The 18227-nt window shown below is 38.9% G+C and overlaps 1 protein-coding gene across 1 annotated transcript in view; it reads right to left on the bottom strand.

Annotated features, from left to right (window-relative positions):
* LOC136856854 (pre-mRNA-splicing factor ISY1 homolog) overlaps window positions 1-18227 on the bottom strand; it is an 80298-nt gene that overhangs the window by 43535 nt on the left and 18536 nt on the right. Inside the window, exon 4 of the mRNA XM_067135049.2 lies at window positions 3330-3533. Within this exon, the coding sequence (XP_066991150.1) occupies window positions 3330-3533 (204 nt within the window). The remainder of the gene's footprint in view (window positions 1-3329; window positions 3534-18227) is intronic.

Raw genomic sequence — 18227 nt, 5'->3', positions numbered from 1 at the left:
GTACATCAAGACAATGACTTTCTTTGTGCTGCTCCCTCTTTTTTTCTTACTGGATTTTCAACAGTTATGAAGAATTTATGAATGCAGTTTGTAAATTCCAATCACCCAGTTTCTAGTAATGTTCAAATATTTCCTGCCGTTTGTGCTGAGGAACATTCTCATTGCATTTAAACCTGCATGTATGTCTTTCCTCATAAATCTTCCCTGTCCTGTCTGTATACTGCTTGCCTTCATTCCTTCTTCTTTTTTCTTTATTTTTATCCCAGCTGTCTATTCTTATGTTCTTTCTGTCAACTTCTTTTTTTGGAGGTTGTTCATCTACAGGTTCTGCAGCATCAGGTTGTCCCTCAACACCATCTTCACAGGAATCTGATAGGAAACCTAAAATGACAAACTATATGGCCTCAAGAACACATAATTAAGTAAACTTCAAGGGTCAATATTCTAAAATTTCATTTTGACTTTTAGGCCTAACATCAAGACAAAAATATAAATAATTGCGATAACTGGTCACATCGAATTGTACTTAACGTTTGAACAGTCACTTTCCTCATCAAGGTCTAGAACATACACTGAGCGGCACGAAAAACGCAACACCCAATAAATGATGTGTAATTATCTATTTAATCGAAGTGAAGCACTTCAACCATTGTTTTTAGATGGGGTATGCTATTGGCATTGCTTTGCGAGTAAACAATGAAGTGTTGATTGTTTATTGCACTAGCCTCAATTGATTTTTCCTGCGCAACCTGGAAAACACATTGCTGGATGTGAGCCAATAATGTTTTCCCGCTCTTGTACCGCTTATTGTTGTACCTTTAATTGTTCCCCTTTCAATCACACGTGTTTGTAGGAACTTCCTGTGATTCTCTTAATCAGCTTTCTGGAGTAAACATGCCATTAAGCCCTGAACAAGTTGCCAAAGCTGTTGCTTTGGTGGAAGATCGAGGGGTCATTGTTAGTGAGAGAACTGTTCGAAGGAGACTGAAAGAAGCCAATCTTCAGTCCAGAAGACCTGCTACAGGACCGGAACTCACCAGAGAGCATCGCACAGCTCGACTGCGTTTTGCAAGAGAACATCTTGGCTGGACAGTACAACAATGGGATCAAGTGTTGTTCACCGACGAGTCGCGATTTGGCCTCTGATCACCTGACAGAAGAGAGGAAGAGAGAGGGTCTTCAGAAGGCCAGGGGAAAGGTATTTCCCTTGCACATGCTCATCCAGGATGCCTTTTCACGGTGGTTCTGTGATGGTGTGGGCAGGAATCAATACGCTGCAAGGACGGATTTAGTCTTCGTGGAGCATGGGAGTCTTACCGCATATCGGTATGAGGAGGAAATCCTTCTGGAACATGTTGTGCCTTTCGCTCCGTTTCTTGGTGATGGTTTTACACTAGTGCAAGACAATGCACGCCCACATGTTGCGAGAATTGTGCAACAGTTCTTGGATGAAACAGAGATTCATGCTATGGTCTGGCCTGCTCGAAGCCCCGATTTGAATCCCATTGAGCATGTTTGGGACCAGCTGGGGAGAAGAGTCTGTCAGCGCTATCCAGAGACCCTACAGGACCTACGGAACGCCCTCCTGGAAGAATGGGAGGTGATTCCTCAACAGAACATTACCGCATTAATCAGGAGCATGCCTGAAAGGTTGAATGCCGTCATTGCTGCAAGAGGTGGCAATACACGCTTTTGAAGATGCGAACAGAGGTCCCCGAGATAGTCTCCGAGGTCTGTGAAGTGAAAGTGTGAAGTAACATTAAAACAGAGTGCATTACCTTTATGAGCTTACTCAAAATTTCCTTGAAATGTGCATCTCTAATCGTCTATTCTTTTCATTGTTAGACCATTAGATGGGACCGTACCACAATATTCAATCATAAGATGGTGGATTAGTGTCATAAATTTAGAATAAATTTCAGTTTTTGAAAGAAATTGAAGTGTTGCGTTTTTCGTGCCGCTCAGTGTATGTGGCATCTTCATCTGTATCACCTCTGTTAATAAAGCATTATAAACATTAGCAGAATGCAAACACTGGGAAGTCCTATTTATGTTGGACTGTTACATAATTAGTTAAATCATTTCCAATTATCTGACATTCTACTGGTAAAAAAGGCTTATAGAATTATCAAAATGTAGATAAAGCAGAAAAAAATGTGTTACTTACCATCAAGGTTGCAGTTAAGTTTGTGGTCATTTTCATCTGATTCGGACATATTGAAATAACAACTTGGTACAACCAATGAAGTACACAGTAACAATATAACTACATTAAAAACTGAAAACAAAAATAATATTCACACAAAATTTCCTAAAAAATAATCCTAACAATATAAAACAATGCAATAAACTTGGTTTCACATTTAATTTGGAAGCCAAGGAATACAAGTGCAGATGTACCTCTTTGTCCTCTACGCAGAATAGTTGTTTTTCTGAATGCTTATTACACACTCAACTAAAGGTCAGCACCTGTAAGTTCTCACTTACATCCCTTGGATTCCAAACTTACAAGTTGCTTTATGTCGCACCAACACACATAGGTCTTATGGCGATTATGGGATAGGAAAGGGCTAGGAGTGAAAAGGAAGTGGTAGTGGCCTTAATTAAGGTACACTGAGCTCGATAGATGCAGTCGCTTAAGTGCGGCCAGTATCCAGTATTCAGGAGATAGTAGGTTCGAACCCCACTATCGGCAGCCCTGAAGACGGTTTTCCGTGGTTTCCCATTTTCACACCAGGCAAATGCCGGGGCTGTACCTTAATTAAGGCCACGGCCACTTCCTTCCCAGTCCTAGCCCTTTCCTATCCCATCGTCGCCATAAGACGTATCTGTGTTGGTGCGACGTAAAGCAAATAGCAAAAAAAAAAAAAAAAATAAGGTACAGCCCCAGCATTTTCCTGATGTGAAAATGGTAAACCAGGAAAACAATCTTCAGGGCTGCCGACAGTGGGGTTCAAACTATCTCCCGAATACTGAATACTGACCACACTTACGCGACTTAAGCTATTGAGCTTGGTGGGTTCCAAACTATTTACTATTTTATTAACCACTCCTGCACTCAAAACCTTTTTATTTTTAAATGTCACCTGTACCCCTTGTATTCTAAGCACCTCACATATGACAACAAGAAGTGTAAGATTATAGTAAATAATGTATCTACTTGGTCTACTTACTATTCACAGAAGGTTGAAGGTAAAACATGATTATCAATATTAAAATGGTAAAAATTTTTGGCTGTACAAGTTAAAGTTTACAAGTTAAGTTTATCAGCTAAATTATAGAATAAGTATTCATATTACAACTGCTTAACATAATATTAAACTCATTACCAGGCAATTCCTTTGCAGCTCCAAAGTATTTATAGCCTCTGTTCCCAGGAACTTCCTTTCCTTCATGATCCAGCATACGGGGTCCTACTTTTGCATAGTCAGGACCTCCTAGTTCTCTGATCTGTGTCTCCCAATGTCCTTTCTCACGAAGTAATTTATTAATCTCGTCATTAAGATCTCGGATACGAAATTCTCCCAATCCAGCTGTGGAAGATTCACTTTACATAAACATTTCACGATGACCAAATCAATCACAGCAAAGCAAATTTAAACAATACAGTATATACAAACAAGACTTTCATTTATAATCTCTTATATATTACTAGCTGTACTATCCGGCGTAGCCCGGTTGGTTTAGGATGTTTACTTTTAAGATTAGTATCATCAGTTAGTTATGTTAAAGTGATTTTTTAATAGAATTCCTTTCTGGGATATGGATTTTTACCATCTATTATATAGTTTTAGAGTTATTTAGATGTGTTTGATTTCAAGTTTTAAATGATTTCATTTTTGAGTAAAATTTTATCATTGTGGAAGCTCGAATTGATTGGGAAGTATTTGATAGTTTCAAAAAGATAATAAGTGATAACTTCATGTATTTATCAGTCACGGTATAGATATGATCTACACTATTTCAACTGTCAATGAGACTCTCACCAATCAGCCTTGAGACCCCAAACGCAGTGGATTCAACACTAATCTCGGTCATTTTATACTATTCACTACAAAACTCCTTTCAGTGGACCGTTCCAATGGAGACTGAACGTCGACTTAAACGATATTCAAGGAGTCACAACAATGAATTCGACATTAATATCGGTTATTTTCTATTATTTTTAAATAATGGAAAATGTCTTGCCCTCTCATTCCCCACCCCCAGCGGGGATTGGTGTTTTATCTCCATAGTATTTTTTTTCCAGATGGTAAGTCATATATGTACTAAGTTTTGTTGAGAGCTATTTTGGAATATACCCACATACACCCATTTTTGACGGTTATTTTTACATTCATTTTCACCCCTTCCCAACCTCCATACCAATTGCAGTGATGTATGACTTATCCATCCAGAGTATCACAGTTCAAGTCAGCAAACTCGTAAACATTAATATCAGTCATTTTCGTTTATTTTTATATTTCACCACCTCCACGAGGAGTGCTACTGGTGTTTTACCCAATAGTATTTTTTTCAGATAGTAAGTCATATGTGTACCAATTTTGTATGAGGGCTATGGTGGAAGAAACATACATAGAACGACGTCCGGAATATCAATATTCGTCTCACTACTCCACACTATTTTCGATTATTTTTACATATCGGCCTTCCCACCCCACCCCTTGGCGTGCTAGGTCTACCATACCTCCTCGCAGTTTGTCTCACGATAGTAAGTCATAAGTGTACCAAGTTTGGCTGAAATCTCTCCATAGTCCAGAGAACTATGGATTCAACACTAATATCGGTCGTTTTTAGTTATAATTATATTTCGCCCCCTTCCCTAGGGCTTCTAGGGGTGTCTTGCCCCTGCAGTATTTTTTACAGATAGTGTGAATTTATTAAATAAATTTAGTATTGTACCAAGTTTAGTTGACACCTATGCTGGAATATGCATACAAACACCCAAAATCTTGGTCATTTGCACATATTCTTTTCTTCACCCCTTCTCACAACCCTGCTTACTGGGGCTCAACTTGAACTTAAACGACATCCGGAGTGTCACTATTCATTTCAGCCATCCCGAAAAGTATGGATTCGACACTATTTTCGATTAAGTTTATGTCTCACTCCCTCCCCTCCCCCCCCAAGGTCGCTGAACTCACTTCACTAGGGAACACTACGAAATTCTTATCTCTTAATGCTGAGCATGAACTTTTAAAAATCCGGAGTGTCACTATACATCTCAGCGACACCGATAACTATAGATTCGTCACTATTTCCGATTAATTTTATATCTCATTACCCAACGCCCCCACCCCAAAGGGTGATGAACTTGGACTTTAAAAATTTCCGGAGTGTCGCTATTCATCTCAGCAACCCTGAAAACTATGGATTCGACTTCTATTTTCTATTATTACATCTCACTCCCGCCTCGCCCTCCCCCCTAAGGGTGCTGAATATAGACATTAAAATATCCGGAGTGTCACTATTTATCTCAGGGACACCGAAAACCAAGGAATCGATACTATTTCTGATTATTTTTATATCTCACTCTCCCCTCGTCCCTCACTCCAAAGGGTGATGAACTTGGACTTTAAAAAATTCGGAGCGTCACTATACATTTCAGCGACCCCGAAAATTGTGGATTTGGCACTATTACCAAGTATTTTCATATCTCACTCTCCCCTTGTCTCCTATCCCAAAGGACTTAAAAAATCGCGGGTATCACTATTCATCTCAGCGACCTCGAAAACTCTTCCGATTATTTTTATATCTCATTTCCCCTCGCCCCCCACTTACAGGGTGATGAACTTGTACTTTCAAAAATTCCGGAGTGTCACTATTCATCTCAGCGACCCCGAAAACTATGGATTCGACTTATATTTTCTATTATTAATATGTTTATATCTCACTCCCGCCTCGTCCCCCCCACTAAGGGTGCTGAATCTGAACTTCAAAAAATCCGGAGTGTCACTATACATCTCAGCGACCCCGAAAACTATGGATTTGATACTATTTCCGATTATTTTTATATCTCACTCTCCCCTCGTCCCTCACCCCAAAGGGTGATGAACTTGGACTTTAAAATTTTCCGGAGTGTCACTATTTATCTCAGCAACCCCGAAAACTATGGATTCGACCTCTATTTTCTATTATTACATCTCACTCCCGCCTCGCCCTCCCCCCTAAGGGTGCTGAATATAGACATTAAAGTATCCGGAGTGTCACTATTTATCTCAGCGACACCGAAAACCAAGGATTCGATACTATTTCCGATTATTTTTATATCTCACTCTCCCCTCGTCCCTCACCCCAAAGGGTGATGAACATGGACTTTAAAAAATTCGGAGCGTCACTATACATTTCAGCGACCCCGAAAATTGTGGATTTGGCACTATTACCGAGTATTTTCATATCTCACTCTCCCCTCGTCTCCTATCCCAAAGGACTTAAAAAATCGTGGGTGTCCCTATTCATCTCAGCGACCTCGAAAACCATGGATTCGTCACTTCCGATTATTTTTATATCTCATTTCCCCTCGCCCCCCCACTTAAAGGGTGAACGTGGACTTTCAAAAATACCGGAGTGTCACTATTCATCTCAGCGACCCCGAAACTATGGATTCGACTTCTATTTTCTATTATTAATATGTTTATATCTCACCCCCCCTCGCCCCCCCCCCCACCGCTAAGGGCGCTGAATATGGGCTTTAAAAAATTCCGAGTGTCACTATTCATCTCAGCGACCCCGAAAACTATGGATTCGGCACTATTTCCGATTATTTTTATATATATCATTCCCCCCTCGTCCCTACCACCCCAAAGTGTGATGAACTTGGACTTCAACAAATTCCGGAGTGTCACTATTCATTTCAGCCACCCTGAAAATGATGAATTTGGCTCTATTTTCTATTCTTCTTCTTATTATTATTATTTCTCACTCCCCCTCGCTCCTGCCCCAAAGGGGACGGAAATTGGACTTTAAAATCCGGAGTGTCACTATTTATATCAGCGACCCCGAAAACTATGAATTCAACACTATTTACGATTATTTTTGTAACTCGTCCCCAAGGTCCCCCCTTTAAGGGTGTTTGTGGTGTCTTTCCCCCACGAGGTTTGTTTCCTGATACTAAGTCATAAATGCACCAACTTTGGTTGAAATCGCTTGAGTGGTATAGGAGGAGATGCAATACATACGTACCTACATACCCACCTATAGACCTATAGATTACATAGACTCGCCTTTGCTCGTTGGGAACCTCCAGTTGCTCTTCGTTAGGCGGGGGTGATAACTCTTGTCATTCCTATGTTGATATTGTATATTTTTAACAGTTTCTTAAATATTTTACACGTCTAATACACAGCTACATTCTTCAAAATGGGAAGACCTATCAATGTTGGTACTATGACATGAATGTACATCTCGATCACGGCATGTTGGCTTGCTATTTCAAAATAATAGGCATAAGAATGCACCTCCTATCAAGAAAGGTACTTTGTAAGTCAATGCGGCATGTTTTCATCCTCCTATATACAGCAAATATTATCCTCATCACGACACGCAGGTCGCCTACGGGTGTCAAATCACAAGACCTGCATGTGGCAAGCCAAACATGTCCTCGGGCACTCCTGGCACTAAAAACCATACGCCATTTCATTTAGCGGACTATCATGGTATAGCGTAAACTGCTGTCGCCTAGCGACAATCTGTCCATCAAATTGATCCAATCTTGGTGCGGCTTTGCAATTTAATCAAATTACATAAAATTACTCATAATAATAAAACTACCTTACCGATTTTGTTCAAACCACTTCATAATCCCTTTCAGATGTAATAAGAACAAATTGTGAAAATTTCAGCGAAATCGGTCCAGTAGTTTTTGAGTCTATTAACGTCAAATATACCAACATCCAATTTTATATACATAGATTTATAATTTTAGATTATTTATTTGCAATAAAATTCAACTATTACACTCAATTTTTGGAGGTACATCATAAGAGAATCATGTCTTCAAGTACTCCCGAAAATGGTTTCTACTGATGCATTAAGAAATTTACTGTTTTGATGTAAGCTATGAGGAAAATCTATACTATACTGTATATATTATTTTTCTGTCCATAAATTTTGAATATTAACCTGATAATTGGTTTTTACACCAGACATGAAAAATAATAGCCTATGGCAGGTTCAGTTCAATTTTTATCTGTATTTATCTGTATTGATTGGTTTTCATGAAATTTGATATTGTATGGGATAAGGGTGAGTAGGATCTTAATTGCAATTCATTTAAAAAAATTCACCAAGAAGGAAGCTTTAGAAGAGAGGGCCTTAAACATAAATTTCAATGCATCTCTTTAAAGGTTGGTTTTAAAGGAAAATTGCTCATGACAACATTTATTTAGAATATTATATACAAACCTACTTTTTTACATCTTTTAACAATAAAGTGAAAAATAAGAGAAATAACCGTATTGGTTGTGTGAAAATTTAAGCCCAAGACCTGATAACAAACTCTATGGAAAGTTGCTATAGAAATAATCCTGACAATGTTTAAAGGCTTTCCACATCTGTCTACAGTCTACTTTTAAAATATTAACCTGATCCTTGATTTTTATACCAGAAGGTAGAGATCAAAATCAAGAGCAACAAAAAAATAAAAAAATAAAAAATGGAACTGTAAAGGGCAATGGAGCTTTAACAATAATATAAATAAATAAATAAATAAATAAATAAATAATATCAATGTAAGAAGAGACTTAAGTTCAACAAATCAGGAAAATTTTCATATTTTGCAACATTAAACATTAATTCACTAAGTAAGGTGGGCAAGTTGAAACATTTAACTGATGTGATGGACCAACATAGGATTTTAATAATGGCTTTACAAGAACTTAGGAATCAAGGGTTATGAATTTCATATTGTTGGTCCGTATTGAACTGAGAATAACATATGAATAGTAACACAGTAAAGGTTTCCACCTATTCAATACTAATATGTATTTACAATATTATAAATTACATGGAACTAGTTTCGACCCACTTAGGGGTCATCATCAGCCATGTTAAAGCATACATAAGTTTTGTCGAATCCTAAAACATGTTATTTTTAACTGTAATAATCTTATGGATTTATAATTTATAAAGTGAAGTGTGGTAATGAGATGAGAAATGTTAGTATGGTACAGGTGAGTAGTAATTAATAATAATACGAGGAATATATATATACAAAGAAGTTTGGAACAAAGTACAAATGGGGTGCTTAGTTGTAAAAATATAAACTCATGGATATCAGTAGTCCTCGTACGAAAGAATACAATGTAAAATAACACATATAAACATATATACAAGTATGTACAAAGTCTGGAGAGTAAAAAGTGATACTCTTTTAATGCCGAGTCGGCTTGACACTGATCAGCTAAAGCAGAGAAATTAGGCATTTGGTGTATTAAAGCTGTGTTGACCGGCTGCGTTGTTGATTGTTGGACGTGAAGTTATTTTTGAATTTCTGATTAAGAAGAAGGTGGATACTGCGCGTGTATATATTAATTCTCAGTTCTCGGCGGAAACCAAATTGGACCTGTTAAAATGGAGAAAGCCGGTAAAAAACAAAAAACACAGATAGGAAAAGGTTAACATAAAGTGAAAGGACGCTTACCTCACGCTGCGGTGTGTGTAGTATAGCTGATGGTGTGCGACTGGTGGCGGGAAGAGAAGTGTGGGCAGAGAGGAGGGCAGGCGCGTGCGGGTTAGGAGGGGGTTAGAAGAGTGGGGGTGGCTTGGGGCGAGGTGGGGGTGGGAGGGGGGGAGCCTTAAGGCGGGGCTGAAGGGTGCGGGAGAAAGGGTAATTGTCTCGGAAAAGTACCTTTGATTAGACTTAGGATTGAGTTTTGGTTGGCTGCATTATTGTTTCTGAGGAAAGTGATGAATAGATCGAAGAGTATGTTGGGTTTCTCTGAGATTTCATTGAGATTGTGACTGGCGTTGAAGTATTGGTCTAGGTGTATGTAGTAATTTTGCATTATGTTGAGTAAAGGGCCCTTGTTTGCTAATTCGAGGATGTCCATGTCCTGTTCGATATTGGTGAAATTATGGTTATAATCATGCATGTGTTGGCCGATGGCTGAAAACCTGTTGTATTTTATTGCGTTAGTGTGTTCGTGGTATCTGGTATTGAAGTTTCTTCCGGTTTGTCCGATGTAGGATTTTTCATAGGTGTTGCATTTGATCCTATAAACTCCTGATTTTAAAAAACTGCTGGTCTTGTTGATGTGTGAAGTATTGTGTAAAACATTCGTCTTCTTATTGTTGGTTTTGAAGGCTATTTTAACGCCTTGTTTCTTGAAGATATTGATTAACTTGTAGATATCATTGTTGAACGTGAAGGTGGAAAATGTTAGAGGTTTAGTTACTTCTTTTTTGAGGGTAGTTTTAGGGCGATGTTTGTGTTTATTGATTATCCTTTCTATAAAATGATTGCTGAAGCCGTTGAATTTTGCCATTCCGCGGATTGTGTTAAGTTCGTTCTTTAGATCTTTCTTGGACATAGGTATGCTGAAGGCTCGGTGAACTAGGTTATTGTATGTGGCTCGTTTGTGGGACTGGGGGTGCACTGAATCTTGGCGAATGGTGGAGGCTGTTTGAGTAGGTTTTCTGAATATTTTATAACTGAAAGAATCTGAGTTTCTAGTGATAGTTAAATCTAGGAAGTTGATTTTTTGATTTGATTCGGATTCTAGTGTGAATTTGATATGAGAATCAATAGTGTTGAGTCTTAAGAGGGTGGTGGAGGCGTTAATAGATTTCTCATTCATGATTACGAAGACATCGTCAACATATCTGGCCCAAAAGAGAATGTTTCCAAATTCATTGTCAATTTTGGTGTATTCGAAGAACTTAGGAACACAGACCAGGACCCTATTGAATCAGGAGGTTATCGTCTCTACAAAGGACCTCCAGGACAAAGAGTAATGAAGAATGTCCCTCAATTTGGTGTAGGTTTTCTTGTTCATAGTAGCATAATAGACTCAAGAGAATTATTTTCTTCAAATTCTCGAGGATGGCACTTCTAACAGTTAAAGTAGGAAATAAAACTTATACTTTAATAAATGTCCATGCACCAACAAATGACAAAAACAATAAAGATAGAGAAGGAGTTGAAAACTTTTTGGAGGAACTTGATTACATATTATCGAAGATCCCTGATGAGCATATAAAAATCTTACTTGGAGATTTCAATGCTAAAATAGGCAGAGAAAAGAAGTATCACACAGCTGTAGGAAAATGGCCAGCTCATAAATTAACGAACAAAAATGGCCAAAGATTAATTGAACTTTGTGCAGATCATGGACTCGTTTTGGAAACCACCAGATTCATGAGGCGACCACATAAACTTATGACATGGAAATGTCCTAACGTAAAATTGGGAGAGTTTCAGATTGATCATGTTGCTATGGATAAAGATTATCATAAAGAAATTTATACTGTTAGAGTCCTCCGTGGGGTAGACACTGACTCGGATCATTATATCTCAAAAATAAAAATCAAGTTAACACCAAAAAGGAAACACAAACGTAATCATCTCAAAGCAAGGAGAAATTATGATCCCAGTTAATAAATAATAAAATATATTTAGAGAGATCCAAAACACCTGTAAATGACAAATTAGAGACGGTGATCAACAAACTTAAAACCATAGCTGAAGAAAATTTATAATGTCCAATAATGGACCATTTGTATTGGTATTACAAATTTACTCATTCAGAACATATATTTCAAATTCCCTATGGGAATCAACATCTATATCATCTGATGGCCAAGCAGGCATCAATTTTTGATAATGAGACAAAGTCTCTCATAGTGCATTGGCACTGCCGGTGGCTACAATTAGCCTACGCAGTGGCCTCCACAGTGTGCACTAGCCAGCGTCTTGGTAGGTGTGCTAGGTACCAACTGATGAGCCCAGCCTAGCACACGAGGGCGAAACGCTGGCAACCAGGAATTAGCTGGAAAATTTATAATGTCCAATAACGGACCATTTGTATTGGTTTTATAAATTTACTCATTCGGAACATATATTTCAGATTCCCTATGGGAATCATCATCTATATCACATGCTGCTGAATGGTATGGACGAAGTCTTGGGTAAGAAGTACAAGATGAAAATAAATAAGTCCAAAACAAAAGTAATGGAGTGCAGTCGAACGAAGGCAGGTTTTGCAGGAAATATAAATTAGGAAATGAAGTCTTAAAGGAAGTAGATGAATATTGTTACTTGAGTAGTAAAATAACTAACGATGGCAGAAGTAAGGAGGACATAAAATGCAGATTAGCTCAAGCAAGGAACAGCTTTCTTAAGAAAAGAAATTTGCTTACTTCAAACATTGATGTAGGATTTAGAAAGATGTTTTTGAAGACTTCGTGTGGAGCGTGGCATTGTATGGAAGTGAAACATGGACGATAACTAGCTCAGAAAGAAAGAGAATAGAAGCTTTTGAAATGTGGTGTTACAGAAGAATGATGAAGGTGAGATGGATAGATAGAATGACAAATGAAGAGATACTGAGTCGAATTGGTGAGAAGAAATCGATTTGGCTAAATTTATAATACCAATATAAATGGTCCGTTATTGGACATTATAAATTTTCCAGCTAACTCATTCCTGGTTGCCAGCGTTTCGCCCTCATGTGCTAGGCTGGGCTCATCAGTTGGTACCTAGCACACCTACCAAGACGCTGGCTAGTGCATACCGTGGAGGCCACTGCGTAGGCTAATTGTAGCCACCAGCAGTGCCAATGCACTATGAGACACTTTGTCCCATTATCAAAAATTGATGCCTGCCTGGCCATCAGATGATATAGATGTTGATTCCCATAGGGAATCTGAAATATTTGTTCCGAATGAGTAAATTTATAATACCAATATAAATGGTCCGTTATTGGACATTATAAATTTTCCAGCTAACTCATTCCTGGTTGCCAGCGTTTCGCCCTCATGTGCTAGGCTGGGCTCATCAGTTGGTACCTAGCACACCTACCAAGACGCTGGCTAGTGCATACCGTGGAGGCCACTGCGTAGGCTAATTTACTCATTCGGAACAAATATTTCAGATTCCCTATGGGAATCAACATCTATATCATCTGATGGCCAGGCAGGCATCAATTTTTGATAATGGGACAAAGTGTCTCATAGTGCATTGGCACTGCTGGTGGCTACAATTAGCCTACGCAGTGGCCTCCACGGTATGCACTAGCCAGCGTCTTGGTAGGTGTGCTAGGTACCAACTGATGAGCCCAGCCTAGCACATGAGGGCGAAACGCTGGCAACCAGGAATGAGTTAGCTGGAAAATTTATAATGTCCAATAACGGACCATTTATATTGGTATTATAAATTTACTCATTCGGAACAAATATTTCAGATTCCCTATGGGAATCAACATCTATATCATCTGATGGCCAGGCAGGCATCAATTTTTGATAATGGGACAAAGTGTCTCATAGTGCATTGGCACTGCTGGTGGCTACAATTAGCCTACGCAGTGGCCTCCACGGTATGCACTAGCCAGCGTCTTGGTAGGTGTGCTAGGTACCAACTGATGAGCCCAGCCTAGCACATGAGGGCGAAACGCTGGCAACCAGGAATGAGTTAGCTGGAAAATTTATAATGTCCAATAACGGACCATTTATATTGGTATTATAAATTTACTCATTCGGAACAAATATTTCAGATTCCCTATGGGAATCAACATCTATATCATCTGATGGCCAGGCAGGCATCAATTTTTGATAATGGGACAAAGTGTCTCATAGTGCATTGGCACTGCTGGTGGCTACAATTAGCCTACGCAGTGGCCTCCACGGTATGCACTAGCCAGCGTCTTGGTAGGTGTGCTAGGTACCAACTGATGAGCCCAGCCTAGCACATGAGGGCGAAACGCTGGCAACCAGGAATGAGTTAGCTGGAAAATTTATAATGTCCAATAACGGACCATTTATATTGGTATTATAAATTTACTCATTCGGAACAAATATTTCAGATTCCCTATGGGAATCAACATCTATATCATCTGATGGCCAGGCAGGCATCAATTTTTGATAATGGGACAAAGTGTCTCATAGTGCATTGGCACTGCTGGTGGCTACAATTAGCCTACGCAGTGGCCTCCACGGTATGCACTAGCCAGCGTCTTGGTAGGTGTGCTAGGTACCAACTGATGAGCCCAGCCTAGCACATGAGGGCGAAACGCTGGCAACCAGGAATGAGTTAGCTGGAAAATTTATAATGTCCAATAACGGACCATTTATATTGGTATTATAAATTTACTCATTCGGAACAAATATTTCAGATTCCCTATGGGAATCAACATCTATATCATCTGATGGCCAGGCAGGCATCAATTTTTGATAATGGGACAAAGTGTCTCATAGTGCATTGGCACTGCTGGTGGCTACAATTAGCCTACGCAGTGGCCTCCACGGTATGCACTAGCCAGCGTCTTGGTAGGTGTGCTAGGTACCAACTGATGAGCCCAGCCTAGCACATGAGGGCGAAACGCTGGCAACCAGGAATGAGTTAGCTGGAAAATTTATAATGTCCAATAACGGACCATTTATATTGGTATTATAAATTTACTCATTCGGAACAAATATTTCAGATTCCCTATGGGAATCAACATCTATATCATCTGATGGCCAGGCAGGCATCAATTTTTGATAATGGGACAAAGTGTCTCATAGTGCATTGGCACTGCTGGTGGCTACAATTAGCCTACGCAGTGGCCTCCACGGTATGCACTAGCCAGCGTCTTGGTAGGTGTGCTAGGTACCAACTGATGAGCCCAGCCTAGCACATGAGGGCGAAACGCTGGCAACCAGGAATGAGTTAGCTGGAAAATTTATAATGTCCAATAACGGACCATTTATATTGGTATTATAAATTTACTCATTCGGAACAAATATTTCAGATTCCCTATGGGAATCAACATCTATATCATTGGCTAAATTTGACGAGAAGAAGAGATAGAATGTTAGGACACATTTTAAGACACCCAGGACTTGTTCAGTTGGTTTTTGAAGGAAGTGTAGGTGGTAAGAACGGTAGGGGTAGACCAAGGTATGAATATGACAAGCAGATTAGAGCAGATGTAGGATGCGGTATTTACGTAGAAATGAAAAGGTTAGCACAGGATAAGGTGGCATGGAGGGCTGCATCAAACCAGTCTATGGACTGATGACTCAAACAACACAACAACAACATTCATGTGCTCTAAGTGATCTATATGCAGGGCGAGTCAGCTAAGTTGTCCACCTCAAATATCATCTGATCTGTTAAATATGTTTTCAAATTCTTAAATTGTATTAAACGGCTTATAAAATATCATCCTAATCCTCTCAGTCACATACATAATTACTGAGAAACCGGTAGCAACTTTGTTTTTTTAAATGGGACTATACTAATTTCATCCAATAGAACAATAAAGAATAGAGCAAAAAGTTCAGTGATGTGCTTATTTTGCAAATATGACGAGTACTCTTGTATTTCATACACCTAGGCATTAGACAGAAAGAAATGCACCACACGCTTTGATATCAGGCGCGTAGTTCTCGTGCTTGACTTACGCCTTGTTAAATTACACACATACCTCGCCATTATCTTGAGGGGCATGGAAAAAAAATGTATGATGTAGGCGTACAGCATTTTGGAGTTAAAAGCTTTTGTTTCATTGCTGTTGAATCAGAATAAGACCAGATAACACAGTGAAAGTGTAATAATTTCACTGCCTTTTTGTCCTTGTGTCATGAGTACATCATACATGAGATGAAATCATTAACTTCAAAATCTGATGAATGACCTGGACCCTGTTTCATAAAACATCTTTCACTAATATTATTAGTAAGAAACCAATAATATTAACTAATAATATTAGTATTATGTTTCAAAGAGTTGTTAGCTAATAATATTTGTTATTAGTATAAGAGTGAAAATTATTAGTAGATATTCCTAACAATATTAGTAAATTGTTTCATAGATAACATGAATAATAAAAGTTACTCATATTATTGGGATTATTTCCATGAGTGTATTTTGACTCATAATCCATATTATTAGTGAAGACAAAATGAGTGATATTTTAATATTTTGGCATAAAATCGTGAAGATCAGTGAAATGTTCAAATAGTGATGAGGAACGAGTGTAGGTATTCACCGTTCAATAAATGTTAAGCCAAAAACAGCCTGTACTGACATGTAACAAACATATGATTACAATGAGAGATTTACGGTAGGTTAGATTACAGAACTTTTGAGTATTTGCTTGATAGGATGGAATGAAGCATAACCTCAAAACAGCAGCTTCAAATTGCACACCACGGGTTGATAGTGATACACAGTATCGTTGTTTTTCCTTAGTGCAGATCTGCTCGATGACTCCAGTTATCCTTTAAAATCTTGGCTTCTACCACCAGTAAACCAAGATGGTGGTGGTGATGATTATAGTTTTAAGAGGAAGTACAACTAGGTAACCATCCTCTATATAACACTAATCAGATAAAAAAACGGAAGGGATCCGACACTTCAAAAAATGAAGGCATCGGCCAAAGAAAGACAAGGGCCATGGAGGGCGTGAAAATGAAAGACACTGTAGGCCTCTCACCACTGGCCTCTTACCGCCAGATTCCGCGGTTCAAATCCCGGTCACTCCATGTGAGATTTGTGCTGGACAAAGTGGAGGCAGGACAGGTTTTTCTCCGGGTACTCCGGTTTTCCCTGTCATCTTTCATTCCAGCAACACTCTTCAATGTCATTTCATTGCATCTGTCATTCATTTATCATTGCTGCAGAGGAGTGCGACAGGCTTTGGCAGCCGGCACAATTCCTATCCTCGCCGCTAGATTGGGGCTTCATTCATTCCATTCCTGACCCGGTCGAATGACTGGAAACAGGCTGTGGATTTTCATTGTAGGCCTCGCAACCTAATACCATCAGGGTCGGAAAAGAACATGAATTGAACAGGGGAGGTCAGATAGAATAGATGAAAGTGAGGAGCCTGGCACAAGTGGAAGTAATGCCAGGACTCAGCTCAGGGCCTGGTCGCCAACCCAGGCTCCCATGTTGAGAGCCCCTGGAGCCCCTTTTAGTTGCCTATTACAGCACGCAAGGGATACTGTGGGTGTATTCTACCCTGACCCACAGGGGGTAGTAATCCAAGATTTTGGTAGTTCATCTCAACAGAGATTTTAAGAGCATGTACAATAAAAAAGTAAAAAAGAACAAGCAGGGTTACAGTGCGCAAAATAGTTGACACTTTAACTCGATCACTTTCTGCAAAGAAACTTTCTTCTCTCACATTATTTTCACTTCTTTCATCCATTCTCATATGTATCAAAGTCACAACAACGAAAATATCAAGTGAGCCTATCGAACATATGGATTAATAGCCGACTGAAGTCGAGCACTAGCCTACTGCTAGGAACAAACAAAAACCATGAATATATGCAACAGACTGATTCTAACCTCCATTTGTATCAGCTGACTGATGAACTAGTATTATGAGTGAAGATGTTTTTATTAGTCATATGTAAATCTTATTAGTTGGTTTTATGAAACAGGGTCCTGGTTATTGGAAAGAATGGATGCAAATTTAATGGACAACATTATTGTTGGGCTCTTTGATCCTCCTTAAAGCCAACATGTAAGATCAATGTACGTTAGCTACAGGCAGTGGTCGGGTTGGAAACACATTACTGTTGGTATGCTAGCATATACTGCTGTTCAGACAAAAAGTTCAGGTATTTTCATTTTTAGGAGTATTGTTTCATTCTGCCTCATTACAACCACTTGCATCACGCAAGGAAATGTACATTTAAAGTTAAAAATTTCATGATTGTTCTGTATTGAATAGAAAAATATACAATATTAAATAGAAGGAAGGATCCACCTTTTCAATACTCTGTTATTAAGTTGAACCAAACAGAAGTTACAACCTGTTCATTTGGGACCGTGGGACCGGTTTCAACGCCTTTGAAGTGTCATCATCAGCCAATTAGCAAGGCAGAGCAAAAATCTAATTAGCAAGGCAGAGCAAATATATATATATATAATAAGAGTTTTGTCTGTACATTGCTCAGAATTTGAAAATAATGGTATGTCTGTATCAGTTATTCTGCATTAACAAGGAAATGCACTTTTCACTTTATGTAATTTCTGTCTGTCTGTATGTATGTACACACATCACGAGAAAATGGCT

The sequence above is a fragment of the Anabrus simplex genome, chromosome 1 (genome assembly GCF_040414725.1).
Source record: "Anabrus simplex isolate iqAnaSimp1 chromosome 1, ASM4041472v1, whole genome shotgun sequence".
Lineage (NCBI taxonomy): Eukaryota > Metazoa > Arthropoda > Insecta > Orthoptera > Tettigoniidae > Anabrus > Anabrus simplex.
This window is presented reverse-complemented; position numbering and strand designations above follow the sequence as displayed.